At 46.2% G+C, this 22,770-nt stretch overlaps 1 protein-coding gene across 2 annotated transcripts in view; it reads right to left on the bottom strand.

The window, feature by feature from the left end:
* RALY (RALY heterogeneous nuclear ribonucleoprotein) overlaps positions 1-22,770 on the bottom strand; it is a 423,518-nt gene that overhangs the window by 16,055 nt on the left and 384,693 nt on the right. For both annotated transcript variants that reach the window (XM_059733246.1, XM_014609492.3), the window contains exons 5-6: positions 7,466-7,513; positions 3,075-3,235 (exon numbers count right to left, since the gene is read on the bottom strand). In XM_059733246.1, coding sequence (XP_059589229.1) covers positions 3,075-3,235; positions 7,466-7,513 — 209 coding nt within the window. The remainder of the gene's footprint in view (positions 1-3,074; positions 3,236-7,465; positions 7,514-22,770) is intronic.

Below are 22,770 nucleotides of genomic sequence, written 5' to 3' on the forward strand. Positions count from 1 at the left end.
TTAGTAGGGCTGTGCGAGGCTTTGGGCAGAGCTTCGGATCCGGAGAAGCTTCAGACACTTTGGAGTCCGAAGCAGCACATCCGAGGCGAAGCGCTGCCTCGTTCGGCTTCCCGAAGAGCTTTGGAGCCGCCTCGGAGCCACCTTGGAGATCCGGCCATGGGGAAACAATAAAATATCTATAACTTTTTTGTTTTTTGTCCGATTTGCATGAAATTTTCAGGAGTGATAGACTCTGCAGAGATAATGAAGTCTACCAATCTTAAAGAAGATCAGTGGAGGGGTGTGGGGGGAACTGCACCCCAAATTCGTGAAAGCAAAACTCATGTCACATCTAGGTATTACAACATAGCAGGGTGAAAACTGCAGGGTTGGTGGCTCTTACTGAGGCCACAAAGCCTGCCAAGTTTCGAGAAGATCAGTGCAGGGGTTTGGGGGCAACTGTACCCCAAATTATTGAAAGCAAAACTCCTGTCATGTCTACGTTACAACACAGAGGGATCAAAACTGCAAGGGTGGTGGCTCTTACTGAGGCCACAAAGCCTGCCAAGTTCCAAGGAGATCAGTGCAGGGGTTTGGGGGGGAACTGCCCCTCAAGCTGCGGACAAGCAAAACTCGTGCCATGGGTGCTTGTGGGACTGACTGTCTGTCTTCGGGGTGGGGGGGAGACTGCTGCAGGCCTGGCTGCTAAGCTGCCTGTTACCAGTTACCAATCAATCACTCATGATTCACTCAGGGACCAGGGAGGCAGGGACCAGCTCAATACATAGGACCTAGCTACTACATAACGACTTAACGAGCATCGATTAGCACCTACAAAACCAGGCTAAGGAGAGGAAAGACTCAATACAGACAATCAACTGCCCCAAGACAGACACAGTCTTGGCACCAGTTTTGTGTGTCAGCAGCTAGGGGTGCAGGGCCCCAGAACCCCCCTGTACCGGTCTCCTCCACAGCTGGCAGGCATCATGGCCTTAGCAGGGGCCACCACCCCTGCAGCTGTCACCCCACTGCGCCTTAACACACGCAGTGTCACCCATGGCATGAGTTTTGCTTGTCCGCAGTTTGAGGGGCAGTTCCCCCCAAACCCCTGCACCAGTCTCCTTGAAACTTGGCAGGCTTTGTGGCCTCACTAAGAGCTACCATCCCTGCAGTTTTAACCCCGCTGTGTTGTAACACAGCTGTGACAGGAGTTTGGCTGTCAAGAATTTGGGGTACAGTTCCCACAAAACCCCCCCATCGATCTTCTTGAAACTTGGCAGGTTTCATGCTCTCAACAGAGGCTACCATTCCTGTAAGTTTAATCCAAATTGGACAAAAAACAACAAAGTTATAGATATTTCATTGATTCCCCATTATACCCTATGGCCGGATCGCAGAGGCGGCTCTGAAGCTTCAGAACTGCTTCAGCCGGATGGAGTCGGAAACCCTTTCTGGAGCTCCGGATCAGATCGTGGCCATCTGAAGCGGCCAGATCTGAAGCTGGATCAGATCACTGCCGACTTGCACTGGCCTAATGGTTAGGAATAGCTGGAGTTGGCCTGAAGCTGACATGCTGAGAAACCCTGACAGAAGGCTCAACTACTTCCCCATTCCCAGCAAGTGAGGAGCAGCAGCACTGTCATGCCTCTAGGAACAAATTAACTCCTGTTCCTAAGTATTCTTGGGCTGCTTTGACTGCTTGGGCCAACTGGAGAGGGGAATGTAGCTGGTGTTGCCCATACCCAAGTTTTCAGGAACCTTCTAAAAGTCAAATCTTAGGCCTGCAGGTCTAGAGCCCTGGAAATTACCAGGGCTATAACTAAAATTGGATAGGATAGGCTGCTCATCAGACTGGAACCAGTCACAGACTCTGCACAGAGAACTGAGAGAGAAAACCAGGTACTGGTGACATCAGTGGGAAAAGGGAACAGCTACCTTGCCCATAATTTGACTGTTGCCAATTACTGCATTTTGTAAATTGGCAAATAAACAGAAATTATATAATTTAAAATAATGTCAGGTCAATGCACCCCCACATGGTGTGTCTGGAAGATTAGCTTAACTTTAAGACTGTAAAAGAACTTATGAGTCAATGTTGCCATGTATAGTGTATAAAGGTAACAAAGTCCTAGAAGAATGAGGTTTCATTCAGGAAGCTGGACTGGGAAGTGAGGAGAGACCAAACCTGAGCATGAATGATAGGAGCAGCCAAGGTTGAATTAGAATGGCTCCACTATCAACCCACTCTATTTCATCTAGAGTTCAGATGACACAGGTTTAGCTAGTGGCTTTATCGTCATTTGACAGATGGGGCAGCTGACACCCATAGTAGGTGATGACTTATATAAGCTCAGCAGGCCAAGGGTAGAATAAGGAACAGAACTTCTCTCTCTTGTATTCTAGTGCTGTTCTCTCTCAGCCCCTGGTAACCACTTCTTATTACTGCAGGTATTTATATAAGCAAGCAGTGGCAAGTTCATACTAGTGGTGAACCAACTAAAGACCCACCCTGTTACTCTGGCCAGGGAAGTTTAAATACAAGCAAATCTTTGGCATAGGTTTATTTGTTGTTGGTTTTAACTATTAAAAATGCTTTCCATTAAGTATTCAGAACCCCTGAGCACCTTAAAGGTTGCTGATATAGTCCTTGGTAGCCCAGCAGAGGAATATCTCTGCTCTATACTCTTTTGATATATTACCTTAAATTATATGTCAACTTCAGGTATAGTGTATTTAAGGGGGAAGCACGATCTCATGGATAGAATATGGGAGTAGGAAACCTCAGTCCTATTCCTAGTTCTAATAGTGACTTTTTCAATGGTCTTGGGCAATTACTTCTTTTTTTGCCCCTTGGTTTTCCCCTTCTCTAACATGGCAGTAAAGACCTTCATCTCCCACCTGATGGGGCTCTGAGACCTTTGGTCAATCTGAGACCACAGGACAATCAGTCAATGCTCAGCAAGCACTTTGAAATTCTTGGTGGATGGATGGTCTATCTCTCTCATCCTCATAGTGACTGGGGCATAACAGGAAAGTGATGGTGCTTTTGCAAGCTACACATTGCATGTGGCATTCCTGTGCATACAGATACTCACATTTTAATTTGGCAGAGCTGTTTGCAATGACGGCCGACCTGGCAAAAAGTTTGACAGGCAGTGTTGCTTTTACACGCCGCACTAAAGGAATGGTCACTCGTGGACGCTTCACAGGAACCACCCTGGGGACAGGAGAGACCCGGCCTCGATACTCGAAAAGCCTGTATGTCAAAACAGGTTACAGACTGCAAACAGTACAGTGAAGGATGCACTTTCAGTATGAAAGAAAATTTAGGCAACAAACACATTAGGAATAGCCATGAAGGGGAATGATTTACAGGTTATGCCACTAGAGGTTGCTGCTGCTACATAGAAACAGCTGCTGCTGCCACATAATGCCATTTGCAGTAGAAGAGAGGGAAGAGGCCTCTGAAATGAAGTTTGAGTGTAAAAGTTTCAGCTATTCTAGTAGGCAGTCCTTGTACAGGGCAACATTATGCAACAGTCTTTCATTCTCAATGATCCACAATGATCCCTTATTGAGCATGCTTTTTAAACATCCCCCCTAAGAGCTTGCTGTCAGAAGAGACTGAGGACCTTGGAATATGTTCCTAGAAGAAGAGGTTTGGTTTTCCCATCCTTTCCAACACCTCCTCTTGCATGTCCTCTCGCTGTTCCATTTTCCCACCTGCCCTATTTATACTCCAAGTCATACAGCTGATTTACTGGAGCTGGCAGCACAGAAAGGACATGTGTCCTGTGAGATCTTTTGTGGACTGGCCTGTCTGCTGCCATTATAAGATCTGATGTAAGCAGAGGGATGTAGCATGACATTTATCTAGGCTGCATCCAGCCATGGACCCCTTCACCCTTCTGTCTGCCTCCAAACCATTGCCCTTCAGCCAAATGGAACCTTTTCAACACTAATGGCCATTAGCTTCAGCAAAATTGAGCAAGCCAGGAATGACAAGTGTCCCCCCAGGGCTCTTGGGGAAATACAAGGTGAGAGGGAGTTTGAAGAGAAAGCAAGGGTGGAATAGAAGGCAGGTGGCAGAGCAAGGGGAGTGAGACCAGACTTTACAGCACAGACACAGCTAAGAAACCTGCTCTGTAAAAGCAGTGTACTCAACAGGTATATGTCTGTGAGGTCTTGCTGCTTGTCTTTGCTGGCAAAACAATTTTTTTTCCCTTGGTCCCCTGCAAAATAACCTCAGCTCCAGGAAAATGAGCTGGAGTCTGAGCTACTGTCTGCAGCTTTGGTCAAAAGAGGGCATGTCTACAGTAACAGCCCGTACGGTGCCATGCTCATAGCACATGGTTAGTTTTAGCTGCTACTTTGCTGTAGCAGTGTGCTAAAATGGGGAAGCACGCCACTACAGTGAGGTAGCTGCCAGTCACATGTAGACTCACATGATCACTACGTCACTGTTGTGCATTGTATGACGGCAATGTAGGGTGATATATAGATATGTCCAGAGACCACTAATGCCCAAACTCAGTATTATCCTCTCTGGGGGTGGTAAGTTTTTAGCTTAACAAGTGAGGGTGAAATTCCCACCTTCTGCTGGGAGGTAGGAGAAAGATGGGGTGGTAGTTACTTCCAACTGAAGCCCCATGAGTGAATATTACACACACTTTGGGGGAATCAGTGAGAGGGGGACAAACAGATTGAGAAAAAAGCTCCTATCCCAGATCTGCTGCTTTTAAAGAGCTACTTAAGGGTGCTTGTACATGTGACAATTTGCCATGTAAACGTGACCAAAAAATTGCCATTTGGCTAGCATAATGGCTTCATTATGTACACATGCATGAAGTTTTGTTGTGGCAAACTGTCCTGGAGCATGGCAACTTAGACTACCTCTGATGTATTTTAGTCTGATTGTGGCAATTTGTCTCATTGTGGACAAAAAATCTGTCACCTGTACATGTCACATACATATCAACTCACCAAATGACATGTCCTGAGCCCGCTTGCCCACCAGGTGTAGCTACAATTCACTGATACTTTCAGGTAATTTGCAGTGTCATTCACAGGTTTTTTTGGGTAATGAATGTTTTAGCACACCAGGTGTAGCTGCAGAGCCTGACATAGATCAATCTTCTGCTGACCTCCTTTTTAAAATTCATTAATTAAATTAAATAAATATTTAAAAGAAATCTTTTTGTGTTAGTCATCTCCAAATTCACTCTACTGACAACTAGAGTGTGTTGGTGTGTTGAAGACTGGCACCCAGGAGCACAGTTGCATTCCTGAAAAACAGTACTTTCATTATGACAGTAACGAAAGTACTGAAATTGCACTTAACTAAAATATGTCAATTAATAAAACTAAATAACTATCACTGATCTGCACATATCACATTGTAAGAGCTGTAGTTTAGTACCCTCTGCTGTAATTTAGTACTAAGAGGTCAGCAGGGTTGAATTGTTATGTGGGGCCCCCTACCATATTTAATTTTAAATAGAGCATGGAGAAATTTGGAGGTTTTTGACCTGTCATCTGTAACAGAGTGACGGTATTAATTGTGTCACTTTAAGGGAGACAGCTTGAGACAGTGTAGAAAGCCCTGTCACACATACAAGAATTCTAAGCTTCTAAGGGCTTGTATAAAACATAGTCAGTGCCTAGGCCTTGCCTTGGCTCTCTGTGCAGGAGAATGTCACCATGAGTTCACAGAACCGTCAGTTATAAAAAAAGGTGCCCTCAGAGTCATATGCTGAGCAGCTGTGCTCTGGAAGTCACAGAGGTCTGGACCCATAATTTGCTGAGGAAATGAAGTCAATGGAAGTTAAAGGCACTTGGTAGGGCTCTGGGAATAATCAGTCTTCCAGTTCAACAGCCAAATTGAAAAACAAAACAAAAATTTCTTGGATGATACAAAACCAATTTTTCTGCTGTTTTTTTCTTGCCAGAATGAAAGAATTGAAACATTTTGTTTCAGGTCCTGAATTCAATGCCTGATACTTTGAATAAAATCAAAGAAAGCAAAGGGTTAGAATGATGAAGGAAACTCAGAGAAGGAAAAGCTTCCTGTTCTGCTCAGCAGCTCAGTGACTCAGGTACTCATCCAGATTTCAAGACCTAAATTTAATTCCTTCTCCTTCCTAAGGGGATTTGAACTTCCACCAGGATATCTGATATCCTATTAATCATGCTACAGTATATTCTAGGGTACTGCCCCTAGTTTTTCTTTGTAAAGTTGTTGCACCTTGTATAAGGTGTTTAAAAATTCTTTGGGCTAAAGTGACTTTGTAGCTTGTGGGTTAGGATGCTAACACAGGAGGTGGGGCATCTGGGTTCAAGAATATTTAAACATTTTATTTAATCAGAATCACCATCAGGAGTGAGACCTATCCTTCCCAGAATACCCAATAGCATGATGATTTGACAATTTGAGAGGAGAGTGATATGGGTTCAAAGCCCCTCAGGCAGGAGGCAAAACTAAATTTAGGTGAGTATCCAAGGTGTGGGGCTGTTGTGAAATAGGGGATCCTTCCCCTCCTGTTCTTTGAATCCAGGCTTCCATAAACTTCACTTTTACTACAAGTGCCCCTAATTGAAATATTTAGAGAATATCAATGTAGTTTACTTCAATATTTCCAACGTATTATTTTTCACTGCTGCCCAAAACTATTCATGAATAATTTGTGAATAGTTTTAGTTACCCAGAGTTACATTTTTGGCAAATAAATACTTTGTTGGTCTGCTTGTTGTTCCCTAAGGCTCCCTCTACTAATTACAGGTATGCAATTAACTGGTTAATCGCACAATTAATTTAGATTGGCTACACATATCACACCATACAGAAGTCCATTCAACAATAAAGTTAGAGCTTAAAAATGTGTAACAGCTTTATAGCTGTTTTCTATCCAGCTTTCATTTAAGCATACAGCAAGGAATACATTGAATGATAGATATGCCCCCATGGCTGGGAGCCCCATCAGTTGACAGGAATCCTGCAGTTCATGGGGCTTGCAGCCATGGGAGCTTGCTAGTTGGTTCAGGGGGAGTCTGGGATCAGCATGATTAGATCTAATGCTGGATCCCACAATTATGCCTCCTGCCATGCATATGTGGCATGGCATAAGGGAGATCCTATCATGACTTTACCGAAACATCTAGAGAGGCTGTTAGAGAGGTAATACTCTATTTCTTCAGTCTTTCCATGCCAGTGTCCCTCTTGTGTGACATTCATATGGAGAGAGCTCCTTGTTTCACCCATTCCCTGCTTCTTTGCTTATCTATCATAGCTGCCTCTAGCTCATCTCAGTCTCTTCCCTCACTAATGCAAAGGCCTCCCCCATAACTCTCCATGTCTTCCTAGACCTCAGCTATACACCCCACTTCTCCCCCAGTGCCTTATTTTCATAGCGTCTCTTGTGGGGTTGTAATTCGTGTGAAGCAGCATGCACAGAATAAAGCTCTGTTAACCATTATCTCCTCTGCTTACCTGTCATAGAAGTCATCTCTGTAGTATTCATAGTCAAAGTCATAACCACTGTAGAGACAAAACAGGGGAAACTGATAAATTATCATTATTAGTTTATTGCTATCATTATTGCTATTCATCTTCTCTGGCTGTCCAGTGGTCATTCCTGAGACAATGATTAGCTAATACTGTATGTAGTTAAATAAACTAGTTCTTTATTGTTGCTAAAGCATTGTCTGACCAATGTGATTATAATCCATCACCTGTCAGATCAAGCCAGTTCTCAAGGACAGAAAGGCAGGAAACACTAGATCTGTTTAATTCGATGTCCTGTTTTCAACAGCATCTGACAGCAGCTGCTTGAGAGGAAGATTTAAGAACTTGTGGCAGGTAGATGTAGGAAAACCCACCCTGGCCACGTCTAAACGAGACTCTGACTGCACAGTAGCATGAGGCTATTGTGCAGTATTGTCACGTGGCAGAAAACGTGACGTGACGCTAGTGCACAGTAATCTCAGGATACTGTACAGGCAGTGATATGAAAAAGCTATTAATCAGCTCTACTGGCCACGTCTATACATTGTTGTTACTGCACAGTCATTTAGTCATTTAGTACTTGCTTATGCATAAGCTTGTGAGCTTATGCATAAGCAATGAACTACTGCACAGTAGTGCTTCGAGAAGCTTCGGGCGCTGATTTGATTCGGAGGAGATTCGGCCCAATTTGGTGGCTGAATCTCCAAATCCAAATTGAATCAGGAGACCAATTAAAATATCTAAATCAATTTGAAGCTCTCCGAATAGATTCGGAAAAGATTTGGAGAGCTTCGGCGATTCAGGCAGTCCCTGCTTGCTGCTGCAGGTAGCTGGACCTGGACTCCATGCTGGTAAGTAGGGGAGGGGAAAGGGGGGCTGGAGGAGGGGAGAGGGCACCATAAGGGGACCCCTGCCAGGCCCCATCCCCTGCCTGCTCCCCCAGCTTCCCTTAGTACCCTTTCCCCCCCCCCCTCCCCCCCCCCCCCCCCTGTGGCTGCCCTGCTTGGCCCCAGCTCCTGGCTCTTTAAAAAAAGCCCCTAGTCACCAGCTGCTGCCAGGCAGGGGGGTGATTCCCACTGTCCCTCACTGCCCCATGCCATGTTGGGGGCTCTGTGCAGTAACTTGTTGCTACTGCTCCATAGCATCTTGTGCAGATGCACCCACTGCACAGTAACTTGGGTAACTGCGTAGTCATTTAGTACTTCTTTATACAAGAGTAACAACTGCACAGTCAGCTTCTCATGTTCTGAATAGGTGTCATCTGGGCCTCTAACAGTGATTGGCTGATGCCTTGGCACATAAAGGCTAGGTACAAACATTCAGAAAGCCCGAGATGGAATTGATATGACTTATAAAGTTTTCTATAAGTAGTGTAGTTGTGATTGGTAGCAAATAGAACACACATTCACACTTTGTGGGGCAGGAGGGTGGAAGGGGGCAAATCTTAGACTGAGTTCTGTCATTTTTAAGCCAGTCTGTGTGTGTGTCTGTTCTGTTACGAGTATAGATTGGTTTTCTATCACTTATACCGGTAAAGTGTAATGTCTGTACATGGCCAACATGTTTATTCCTCCTAGTATCCTTTGATTGCAATTAACTATTATGGCTCTTCTTAAGATTCTTGTTATCTCTATGAATATCCAAAATCTTTTTGAAGCTTACTAAATTCTTGACCTGTGCAGCAGTGAGTTCCACAGACTATTTATTCACTGAGGGAAAAAAAAATCATCAGGTTTTAATTCTCTACCTTTTATTATCATCAAATGTCCTCTTGTTCTTGGAGAAAACGGAGACAGACACCTACCTGCCTTCTCTGAGCCATTCATCATTTCATGTAGTGTCATCATGGTGCCTTTAAATAATTTCTTGTCAGGCAAACAATCCAAATCTTTCCCATCACTCTTGGTATGAGCTATGAGAGGCAGCTGCTGCTCTCACTCTGGGATAGGCCAAGGCAACTCTTTGAAACTCAATGGAATTACATCCATGTAAAAATTGGTGCAAGTGTGATCTACTTCAAACTTCCATTCAGATTGGGTTGACTTTCCTCACACCAGGAGCTGGGTTAGCATAGCATGGTGCAAAGGAGAAACATAATAATTACCTTTCTTTGATATTCTGTGTGGCCACTGCCCTGCCTCCTTCTCTCAATCTCTCTCTGACAGTTTCAAGGGGCTCTTCCTTCTTTTAGGGCCAGCTCTGAGTAAACATCTCTAGATAGCTGAAGACAGTTTTCCAGTGCCCTTTAATCCATTCTCCTTTCACTGCCCTGTACAGGTTTTCATGTTCTTCTGTACATTCTCAAATCATTATTTTAAGGGAACTGGTAAATATCATCTCAACAAAGAGATGTGTAATAAGAGAAGAGGACTATAGGCCTGGCTTTCCCATCTAAGCAGATACACTCTGGCTCCTGGTTTATACTGCTGGTTTATTCCTTTAGTGAAACCCTTGAATTTCTAAATGCTTATCCAAACCAAACCTACTTTCTTCTGAAATTCACTGGTCCCTGAGGCAACAAGACAGTGTGGTTTAAACTCATTGGGCGCATCCACACATGCAAGCATGTGCGCTTGCAGCAGCTCAAGTAAAAGCGGTACAAATTTGAGCCAGGACTTTTTGCCTCAGCACACGTGCTTGGACATGCACTTTATTGAGAAGCAAATTGTGCCACTTGGGGCAAAATGCCCTGCCTGGCTCCTCCTGGATCTGCAGCCAAGGGGAGCTAGAGCCTGGGGCCTGCACCTGTGCTGTCCCCAGCAGTATGAAAAGCTGCCCTGTCCTGGCCCCATCAGTACAAAAATCTGCCCTGGCAAGTAGCTCAGGGCTACTCACTCTTAGGAGCTTCTAGGGCCTAGCCAATTGGTACCTGGGGACACTACCCCTTGTGCCAGCTGGACTGCTGAAGGAGCCCTGAGAGTTCCCTGCACCCTTTACAAGAAATAATGGCCACAAGCTAGCAGAGAGCAGATTTAGACTGGACATTAGGAAGAACTTCTTCACAGTTCGAGTGGCCAAGGTCTGGAATGGGCTCCAAAGGGAGGTGGTGCTCTCCCCTACCCTGGGGGTCTTCAAGAGGAGGTTGGATATGCATCTAGCTGGGGTCATCTAGACCCAGCACTCTTTCCTGCCTATGCAGGGGGTCGGACTCGATGATCTATTGAGGTCCCTTCTGACCCTAACATCTATGAATCTATGAATCTATGAATATGAATTTACCCACTGCAGCAGTCTGGCAGTGGGGGCTGGTGAGCACCTGCCAGACCTGGATGTGGACTGCACAGCCAGTAGAGGCATCTGCCCTTCTGGGTCAGCTGTCAGTGGGCTGTGGCTGCAGAGTTGGCCTCAGTGCGGCACTACTGCCATGTGTGCCCCCTGCCTGGGCATCTGGGCAGATATCGCTCAGAAGATGTTCCAGGTGTGGTGGCCTGCTTTGAACTGTCAAAGTATGTTCTCCTGGCCTCATTTGGCCAGGAGGTCAGCCACAGCCAGCTGAGTCCAAGGTGCCAGCTCTGAGCAGCCAGGGTCCTGCCACTGGCCTCCCTAGCAGGAATTCTGATGTTCTGTATTGGAAAACTGAAAAATCCCCAATAAAAAAATCCCAAAGTCATTCTGTAAAATACCCCAAAATTCATGTTCCTCCATAATTAAAACAAAAGACCACTATAAAGAAAGAGAGAGAGTGAGACAGAGAAAGTGATCAGTTGGGCACTATTTTATTGATATATCTACAGTGTTAAAGCAATGTGGAATCCTACCAGTGTCTCTATCATAATAATAAAGTGAAGCCTAAATACATGTTTCATGAATTCATGAAACATGAATATATATTTTGCTGCCCTCCCACAGGGGCTATGGCCCCCACACAGGGGCTATGGCCCCCCCAACAGAGGCTATGGCCCCACAAAGGGCTTACAGCCCCCACACAAGGGCTATGGCCCCCCAACAGAGGTTGTGGCCCCCCCAATAGGGGCTACGGCCCCCACACAAGGCTACAACCCCCCAACAGGGGTTATGGCCCTCACACAGGGGCTATGGCCCACTAACAGGGGTCAAATGGCCCCCGCAGGGGCCACCACCCCCCCTGCAAGGCCCACATGCCCCACCCCAGCCCCCCCATTGCTGCCCCACATAGCCCCATCCCCTGCCAGCTGCTGCAGGCCCCCCGATGGCTGCCCCACCTAGCCCCACTCCCTGCCCCTCCAGACCCCACTAATGGCTGCCCCACCCGGCCCCATCCCCCACTTACACCCCCAGACCCCCATGGCTGCTCCCCCAACCCCAGGCACCATCACTTTAAAAAGAAAAAAAAAAAGAAAAAATACCTGAAAAAAAAGCCTCTACTTACCCTAGAAGCAGGGGCTGGGGGGGCTCTGGGGCCTCCTGGCAGAGCCCCCCTGGGCAGCACAGGGTATCAGGGGGCAGCAGGGACTGGGCTGGGGCATCTGGGGCTGTCCCTCTGCCCCGTGCTGGGCAGGCGGGGCCCCAGTGATAGCTACAACTGCTGGTAAGTGCCAGGGTGTTCCCCCCCCCATGGTGATGCTGGGGTGAGGGGCAGGAATCGGGGGCCTCAGGGGGGCAGGTGGAGTGTGGGTGGGCAGACCAGGGATCAGCGGGGCTTGGGGGGAGGCAGGGGTAGGGACAGGCAGAGCAGGAATCAGGGGCCTCAGCGGGGCAGGCAGGGGGTGGGGCCAGGCAGGGCAAGGCTGGGGGGTGGGGGAGTGGGCAGGGCTGGTGGGGGGTGTCCCCCCATAGTCCTCTCCCCCCTCCTCCAGCCCCTCAACCCCTTACTTACTGGCACTGGAGCAGTGGTGCTGCAGCACACTGCCTGGCAGGTGTGTGATTCAGCACCAGGGCGAGGGGCCAACCATAAAAATGGTCTGGCAGCCAGAGCATCTCTGTGGAGGACCCAGTCTCCGGTTGCCTCAGAGCACGGTCCCAAACTGTGCCCTGCTCTGCTTTCTTAAATTCCGTTTTTTAAGACCCCTATCCAGGGGTCTAATTTTCTCCCTGCACTACAAGTTTGCAGTGCGGGGAACAGTTTTTCATTCCCACACATGCCTCTTGCCCCATCTCAAAGGGGTTTGAGATGGGGCAAGAGGCACGTGCACACTCGTCTGGATGCACCCACTGTTAGTCAGAATCTGGTTAAGCTTCTGCATACACATACTTTGGCATCTTTCCCTAGCAGCTATATCCCCTTTTTTTCCCCATGTTGTCTGATCCTTGTGCAGTTCTCAAGGAAGTAAATAACCTTCGGGTTCATGAAACAGGAAAATAACAGGATTCAACTGTTTTGCATGCTGGACCCATATGATATAGGACAGGATTTTTAAAATAGCCCAAGGGAATTAGGCTCCCAAATCCAACTTCTAATGGGATTTGGGCACCTCCCTGCCTATTTATATAAAGAGTATTTAGAAAAGAACAACCCAGATTCTAAGCTAGTATAAATTAGCCTGATTCCTTTAACCTCAACAGAGCTGCTGTGATTTATACCAGCTGGCTTTTTGTCAGAGAGGGTAAGCCTTGGGAGATGGGTAAGAATGAAGAGGACATTCATGAACATCTTGGTTAGAGCTGCCAAGATGTTTTAACACATTTTCTCTCTCACTAGGACACAGGCCATGTTTATGAGAACTAAGTTGGTTCTGTTTTTTTAGATTTGAATTGAATTTCAACCAGGATGTGGTGGTTTGCTTGTCTAGTGTGCTTAGCTAGCTGGACAGTGAGCAAGTGAGTATGTGCATACATGCATGCATGTACTACATTGTAAATAGCACATTTCTTTCCTGTGATACATCCTGGAAATTTGGTAATATTCTCTTCACACTGCAGGGGCTTTTCACAAGGCAGGGCAAGACACATATGGAAAGCAGAAGGTTTTCAAAGCACTGCTTGGTTAATGTCTGATGTCCTGGCACACAACCATCCATGGTACCACAAGGAAGAATGAGACTGCTGAATGTCTCAGGTACACCCTATTAAAGTGCAGCTATTGCACAGCTGATTGAGAGCATGCTCCCTGTAATAAGACAGGTAAACCAGCCTGGATAAAATAAGAAGAGATTCCAAGATTCACTTCTCTCCAAGTCCAACAAAGGATGGACAGGAAATGTTTTTTCTTTCTCATGAAAAACAGGAATATTTTTCTATTTTGCATCAGGCTGAAACTAAGACCCTTCAAAATAGTTAAAACAATAAGAAAGAAAGTAAGAGAATCAGTCTTTAGACCATTAGACCATCCAATACCCTCATGATTGGGACACTCACTGAGAAGGTGAGGTTCACATCTTTGATATGAATTAAGTAAAGGAATTGCATGAACCTGGGTTTCCTTTATCTTAGGCAAGTACCAGTATAGGCATTTCTGGGCTGCATGAGCATCTTGGGAGGACTAGAAATTCCATCTTTGGCCAAAGAAATCTGTCTACTGCCAAAACTGATGCTAAGTCCCAGGAAACTTTACAATTCATCGAGTCACCATTTTCTGATAAAAACTTTTTTCCATCAGGATTTCCCAACCAGCTCTCAGTCCTCTGTTCTCTGGGATTCTACAGCACTATGCTGTGCAGACAAGCAGGAAGCCTGACTTCTTCTCTGTGGTATCAGAAGCACTTACTGGTGTGTGGCTGGGGCACAATGGGTTTAGTTTAAAGGTTTGGGCAACAGGCAGCAGTTTATGGGGAAGCACATATTGGGGTTTCTGAGTAAATCCATTCTGCAAGTTGGAAAGTTTGGTGTAGCAGCCCATGATCATAATGGAAAGGGCAGAGGTAATTACAAACAAGGAAGTAACTTACAAAGCTAGGCTCTGTCCAGGTAGCAACTGCTCACCATGCCACTAACTCTTGCACAGCAAGGTAAAATCATATACTTTCCCTAGTCTGGAAAGAGATGGGTTAAAAGCAGAATGGTCACAACTTGACCACATCCTTTCTGGGGGGGGGGAGGGAGGGAGGCAAAACTGAACATAGTACTCCAGATGTGGTCTCACCAGTACAGAACAGAAAGGAATAATTACTTCCCTCAATCTGCTGGCAACACTCCTATTAATCCAGCCCAGTATACTGTTAGTCTTCTTTGCAACAATGGCACACTGTTGATTCATATCCTTCTTATTGTCCATGTAACCCCCAGGTCCTTTTCTGCAGAGCTGCTGCTTAGCCAGTAGCCATGCTCAGTAGCCATGCAGATGCTTGGGCATCTGCACTACACATAAGTAAGGAACTACCAAAACTGAGGTGTCAGGAGGCAAATTTCTTGGGCCAATTATGGGTTTATCACAGCAGGTTGCCAGGCCAGGCCACAGCAGCCATGAGGACTGCTTAATCCCACTGGGGAGCCAGCATTTTATTTTTAGTAATTTTTTTTGGGGGGGGGGGGGTTGGGGGGGGGTTGCAGATTTCATGACAATGCCCAATTTAATTGTTTCCACAAAATCTGCAAAATCACAAATTGAGTGGGTCCCTATGCATAGGTTAGAGTAATTGCCATTTGGGCAAATAATTGAAATTGGATTCTATCCCTAGTGTCCACGTTTTAAAAGACATTGAAAAACTGGAGGGGGTGCACAAAAGGGACAGAGAAACAATTCAGGGGCAGGTGAAAATGCCTTACAGTGAGAGTCCTATTAGAGAACTCCATCTGTTTAGATTATCATAAAGAAACTAGAGAGGGGACTTGATTATAGTGTCTAAGTACCTTCCTGGGGAGAATATATTGGATAGTAAAGGTCTCTAATCCAGTAGAGAAAAGCAGGACAAGAACTGATGGCTGGAGGCTGAAGCCAGACAAATTCAAATGAGAAATAAGGCACAAATTTCTGACAATGAAGGCTATTAACCATTTGAACAAATGACCTAGGGAAGCACTGGACTCTCCATCTTTTGAAGATATCACTTCAAATAATGACTGGATGCCAAGGCAAAATGATTAAATGGTTCCTTCTTGTCTTAACCCCTGTGACTCCATGAATACGTGCCAGTGAGAAGGCAGGCAAAAAGGAGCCCTCCCCTTGTTAAATGGCTATCATTCAATCTTAGTTTTTCACTCAGACTGCATAAAATACCTGTAATTCCTCTTTAGATAGGAAGTGCCCCACTCTTGATGGATCAGTGGGCCTGATTAATGGCTCATAATACTACACAATTTACTCTGTTAATGCATTGTATAAGGGAAGTAATCAGTGTAACATAGAGGGCCAGGATGGGGAGGCAGGATCTGACCAAACAACTCCATTCTCCTCCATAAGGAAGGGGAGGGCTTTCTCTTTGTTCACTGTTATTAGTGTTACATTAATCCACTACAGCAAAACTCTGTTTGCTCACCACCTAATGTGTTGTTTTGCCCCTGACAGTCAGGGAGCAGAATTAGAAACAAAACCAGGTTCTCAGATGTTCTCATGGTGAGATGATGGTATTTGCCAATTCAAGATCATACCTTCCATTTGTCAATCCATCCAGCAAACCAAATTCATCCCTGGGGCAGCTCAGCATCTGTGACTCATTCTGAGGAAGCTAGCTAGCTTTGTTAGGAATAAATTGAATAAATGTTGTGTATTTGTCAAATAACTCCTGTCTAAAGCGTTTACAGATCTGTTCTAGCATAGCAGTAACAATAAAGAAAATTGGTTAGTGATGTAAGAGGAGGTGTCTGTGCCCCCAGGGTCATCTGCCATCATATACGCTGCCAGTAGGTACTTCCCTGGTGCTCCTAAGTCCCTGCCTAATGGTGTACAGGCTTTATGATGGACCTAAGGACTGGGAACAATTCATCCTTAGTATGTCTGTGATATTAATGAGGAATTAGGTAGAACAGCCACTATTGTTACTTGCCTATCACCCTTCATTTTAATGAAGGGAAGTTGACTTGATCTGGAGGGAGGGAGCTTGGAGCTTGATTCTGTAAGGCATCTGGCATCGGACAGCAACAGGCCTTACGCAGTGATGTTAGATCAGTGGTTAAAGGGTTCCAAAATCTCCTCTACTGATGTACAGTGGTACCTGTGAGCCCTTTGGTAGCATATTAAGCAATGCTTGCAAGGGGCTGTTAAAGTGAGCCCTAACCAGCATTGCTGAAAACCAGGCTCAGTGCATTAAACACATTTTCAAATCTAACTGAAAACTGCTGATAAAAAAGAGTGTCTTAGACTCAGCCATAGACTCAGCTATTTATCTGTGCCTGATAATTTCACAGCAGGGACAATACATCTCTGTGAGACAGACATATCATTTTTCAGTGATCCAGCAGGGCTCCCTTTGTGTACGGGAAAAAATTCTGCAATTTTCCAATCAGCAGGCAACACTGAGGACTACATCTCCTTAAAAAATAAACACATGCAATTAGTGAGCAGGCTCTGTTCTGCAATGCTCTAAGGGTGTAGCCTGAGAGCCAGTTCCTTTTTTTTCATCTTATTTTTGATAAAAAACCTTATTTCTTTACGATCCCTGAGAGTTCAGGATGGTCAGACTGAAAGCCACTGAATGGCAATTTTCAAAGCTTTGTGGGGTCATGTTACACCTGGGAAACTTGCAATGCTGTTTTCTTGTGTGCGTACACTTGTAAATTTGTGTGGTTGCTAAGAGTTATGATAAGCTCTTTTAGTTTTGCACATATGACATAAGAGTTGCTTCTCCTGCATAAAATCTGAGTCTGTGGGAGATGCAAGGGAAGTAAAGTGAATCCTCTTCAATAGACAGAACTGTACTATGGTTGATACTCCAAAACATGGGCAGGCATAGTTGCCCCAGTCCCTACTTGCCACAAATGTACAGTGTTGGGCCCACTGAATTTGCATACGTGCAGATCTTTTCAGCCATCTCCTGTGCTTCCCAATAATCACCATGCATACCTGTCACAGGTAGCTTAATGATGGCATGTAGGGGGTACAGATGAACTGCAGCATGTCTACATGACCTGCAGAACAGCCCACATGGGAGGGAGGGTCTGGATGGCTTAGTACTGACCTTTTGCACCAATTTTTTGGGTCAATTTAATGATAGGACACAACAGAGGAGGAAATACCTATCTTTCCAGCCCACCTGAGAGGAAAGCCTTACTCAGCTGATAATAAAAATGAGCCTGGTCCCTGTTTGTGTGAATCACAATTTGTCATTACATTTTAAGACTTTTGCAATCTCTTAGGTCCTGTGCACTTGGGTAAACTCACTTGCCTATTCTGAGATAAACAAACACCCCATTAAATACATCCTTTTTAATAATTCAAGTTAGAATAATGCCACTGGGGACAGAAGTTTCCTGCTAAAAGGTCAGAGAAAGTGCTATCTGGCTTCATGTGGTTGCTGACTTTTCATTTACCTCTGGTCACTTGTACATTAGTCCTTGCCATGGGCAACTGGTGCTGCTTTAGTCGGGGGGGTACATGCCCCCCACCATGTGACCAGTCCTGCCGACTGGGAAGGGGGCCCCCCATGGGTGATCCTGTGGACTGGAAGGAGGGGGGCGCTGTGATCATTGTAGCCGCTTCTGGGAGCAAGTGCCGGTCCATCGATGCAGCTGCTCCCAGAAGCAGCGATTTGCAGGTGCTTGCGGGGGGGCACCAGCGCTCCCGCCTGCCCCCCGGCCCATCACCTAAGCAGTGAGCACAGCCATCAAAGGGTGCACCAGTGCTCTCAGGTGTGCATGTGAACCCCCGTGCACCCCCTACGTGTTTCCACTGGTCCTTGCCCATTTTGCAATACACAGTATCAAGCAGCATACTAGCAGAGACAGGTTAATCAGGAATGACAGGAATAGGTCCCAAACATAAACGATGCATGCCCCCGGCAGCTGGGCAGGCACAGTGGCGGTGGGAGCATGCTGGTGGTGGCAGGAGCACAGCACTGGTAAGCAGGGGAGTTCCCACAGACGCTGCTGGAACTGCTGGCAGTGGGGGGGTGGTGAGTGTCGACCAAGGGTTGGCGACCACCTGCAGATGCCACCGGCAGCGTTGGCAGCAGCCAGTGGGGATTGCAGACCGCCTGCAGATGCTGCTGCCAGTGTTGGCGGTGGGGTGGCTAGTGGAGACCACCTGCAGACACCACTGACAGTGTCAGCGGTGCCTTTTTGTAGGGGGTGCACCACCACGCCCAGCAGGTACACGTGCACTGGTGTGCACCCCCTACGTGTTGCCCCGGTCCCAAAAATGCCCAGGTAAATTTTGTTTAGATATTCATTGCTTATGCTAAACATTTTTACTGAGAGACAAAAGATTTGAGATCTAGTATGTGAAAAATAGAAGGTATGGTCAAGATATGGATCACATTTTAAATTAGAGTCATTGCCTGGGGCTTTCAAGAAATCATATTGCAGGATCAATCCTGTCCAAACTATCCCAGACAAATGTTTGTCTAAGCTGCGCTTAAAAACTTGTAGTGACAGAAGTTCCACAACCTCTTTCAGTGATTTGTTCCAGTGCTTAACCACCCTCAGAGTTTGAAAATTATCCAGAATAATCTAAAACTTCTTTGTTACAATTGAAGCCCATTACTTTTTGTCCTACCCTAGGGACACGAGAGACAATCCATCACCATCCTTTTTATAACAACCCTTTTTGTATTTGAAGACTGTTATCAACTCCTCCATCAGCCTTCTCTTCTCTAAACTAAATAATCCCAGTTCTTCCAACCTTTCCTCATACATCATGTTTTCTAGACCTCTAATCTTTTTGTTGCTCTTTCCTATTTGCTCCCATCTTTCTTGAAGTGCTGTGCCTCAAACCAGACACAGTACTTCAGCTGAAGCCATACTAGTGCTAAATACGGTGAACGGATCACTTCCCACTACTTGTACTAGTGGGGCTTTTTTGCCACTGTATAAAACTGTTATATCATATTCAGCTTGCAGACCACTATAATCCAATAGGTCCTTTTCTGCAGTAAGGAAGCCTAGCTAGTCATTCCCCATTTTGTGCACGTGATTGTTCTATCCTAAGTGTAGGACTTTGAACTTACTAAATTTCATTTATTTTCAGATCTTCATTCTGTTCTCCAAAGTGTTTGTTACCCCAGCCAGTTTGGTATTACCAACAGATTTATTAAGTGTACACTCAATACCATCCTTCAAATCCTTACTGAAAATATTGAAGAGCACTGCCTTTAATACTATTTATCCTGGACTTTAGATCAGTATACTTTTTAGACCTATCTTTTATCTGATCCATATTTGGGAAGAGGCAAACATTTTTATAGAAAGGTATTTCCCCTGCCCATTGGTGACGTGAAATTGGCCATGCAGCCCCTAGAAACCCAGCTGCAAAATGGGAAGTGCCAGCAGAAGTGCATTTCTGGGTTCACTGCTGGCTTGGCAATCAGCTGCAGGGTACCCCCTACCTCCCCATTGGCAATCTGGTGTCCCCCCAGACTTGGGAGAGACCAGTCACACCCCTGCCCCTTCTTTTTGTTTTTAAATGTTTAAAAGGTTCCATAAAAATCTGGTATGTTTCTAATTTGAGAGGAAACAGATTGGTAGTCAGAATGCAAGTGATAAGTAAAGGATGCAGAATAAATGCACTTAAATCCATATCTGTATGGAATGAATTTATATATGGATACCAGGGCCCCAAATATATTAAAAAAACCCATATAATCTCTGTCTCTTGTATATCAATATAAATATATACAGTTGGCCAAATTTGCCTCGATCTGCATTCCCTGCATTCCCAAGCCCTCTTAAATCTGGACTCAATCCTTTTCAGTAACTGCAATTTACACAAGCAAAAATGAGATCTGGCTCATAGAATTCAGTGGAATGTAAATCTGACCAGGCTTAGACTTAGAGTATGGACACCAATTTTCATATAGACCCTTCCATTTATTTATAGGTACAGTATATAAGCCTCTTGTGCACAGGTATATTACACATACTGTACTGATATATCCATTACTTTATACATATGTATGGAACCTATACAGAGATAAGGGCTGAGCTATAAATTGTTCCTTGGTAGTTAAGGAATGTTTCTCCATCACTCAGGGCCATAATCTTTCCTTTCAGGCTGAGTTTTATGGCTGTAAAATCAATGTGCTATAACTCCAAAATGCCAGCTGCCCTCATACCCACTCCTTTCCTCCCAGTCTGGCTTGCTGGATTTTCATTTCCTATCTGTTTGGGGGGACAAAGATTTAGAACAGACAGCAGACGTTAACAGCTTCCACCCCACAACTGTATGCAACAGTTTGTAAGCCTGTAGCAAACAATGTGATGCCATCATAAATCATATTTACAATGAATGCCCTGTGGGCAATGGAATGGTATGTTAAACACAGAACATTATTATAATGGGCTTGCTTTGCAGATATTAGATTTCAGATAGTGTTCTCTGAACTTGGAAAGGGCATGGAAGTCAATATTTTAAGTGAGAGGCATAAGACACATCTAATAGTTGGAATGGGTGTGTCTTTTTTTTAGGGTATATAGCCAGGGGTGGATCCAAGGTGGGTGCATTGGTGTAGTCACACCCACTTTGATTCATGGTCTACCCAGAGTTCAAAACTAATTTCCTGGTAGTAGCATCAGCATTTCCATTTTGGCAGCAGTGAAGGAGGCAATTGAGCTCACTGATCATTAAAATCTACCTGATTCCTGCTGAATTCTTCATTCCATAGGTGGTAACTATCTCCACTTTTTAAAATAGTTTTGATGTTCCACTAATCAAGCTAACTTTTCTTTTGCAATTCTGCTCTCTGTTAGCTACTTCTGATAATGTAGCCCCTATTTCATAGCTCTGCAGACTGTTTAACTCATTCCAATAAAGTTATATTAGTTTTGCTTTAATCTTATACTAAATACTAGCAAAATACTCACTATGAATGACTGGGGGAGGGGGAGGGGGCTGGGGACAGACACCAGCAGCTGGCCCTGAGCCCTCCCCCCACCGCTCTGGGTCCAGCCCCGCTTCTCCCGCTGCTGCTCCGTGTCCTGCCCCACTCTCCCAACCTCCTGCTGCTGCTCTGGGTCCAGCCCTGCTTCACCCCTCCCCACCCCAATGGGGAGTGCCCGGCAGCTGCAGGCCATGTGGGGGAGAGCATGGTTCACAGCCACAGGTTGCTGTATAGGAAGCAGGCATGGGGGCGTGCCCTGCCCCGTGGCCACCTGCTACAGGTGGTGGGCCCTGCCTGTGCCGTGAATGCCCCTACCCCTCGTGGCACCCTGGGGCTGTGCACCCTGTCCCCCTGCACACCCTGCACACCCCACCGCCCACAGCTGGCGGGTGACCCCGGCTTGGAGGAAGGCATGGGGCACGCGGACGGGGACATGTCCCACCCCGTGGCCACGTGCTGTAGCGGGCAGAACCTGCCCATGCCCCCCTGCCTGCTGCCTTTGCGGCACCCTCTGGCCATGCACCACGCCTCTCCCCGCCCACACGGGGCACACCCTCCTCCCCCATGCCGGCTTCTCGGGCAGCACCCTGTGGCTGCACATCCATGATCCACGCTCCACTGCGGCCACAGCCAGTGAGTGCTCCCCGCGCAGGGGGGGCATGGCTTGTGGCTATACTGGGGGTGGGGGTGGGCAGGGTACACAAGTTGGGTGTGGCTCATGGCCGCAGGGTGCTGCGAGGGTAGTGGGCAGGGGGGCATGCTGTGTGATGAAGCCAGAGGGTGCCGTCCACGCCCCCATGCTGGCTCTTCTCATACCACTCTGTGGCCAGGTGCCCTGCTCCACCCTGCACGGTCGTGCATCCCGCCCCACCCTGCACAGCCATGCACCATGTCCCCCTGCACAGCTGCAAGCCACGCCCCTGAACCGCCAGTCCCCTGCAGCAGGGAGTACACCTTGGCCCCGACCGCCTGCACCCCAACCTCTGCCTCCGCCTGTCTCTCTCTCTGTTGTAAGGCTTCGGGTGGCACATTCCCAGTGGGCCCAGAGCATTATGGACAGACAGACACACAGCTGGAAGTGGTAAGGCTTTTATTATATTAGAATTAGTATATTAGCATATTAGTAAAGCTTCTACTTAATTTTTAACAGGAGAAAAATACACGCTGTTTTATGTGCATCTCACCAGCGGCACTCCCACCTTTCAAAATTCTAGATCGGCCCATGTATATAGTACTCAGGAATCCTGAATAGACAGTCCTACAGCCTAAAGTCTTCCATCCAAAGTAACAAAGGAAAAGGCAGTCTGAACATCCTCCACCATGACCTTCTAGCCTGGTTCAGCTTTGACTTGGAAATACCACCCCCAGGCCATGACTTTCCTGTATCTTGGCTGGCTGAAACTTGCAGGGGTATAAAGGCAGCACCTATAGGAGCCTGATACAACTGTGGGTCAGTGCAAAATTGTC

This window comes from Alligator mississippiensis, chromosome 9 (assembly GCF_030867095.1).
Source record: "Alligator mississippiensis isolate rAllMis1 chromosome 9, rAllMis1, whole genome shotgun sequence".
Lineage (NCBI taxonomy): Eukaryota > Metazoa > Chordata > Crocodylia > Alligatoridae > Alligator > Alligator mississippiensis.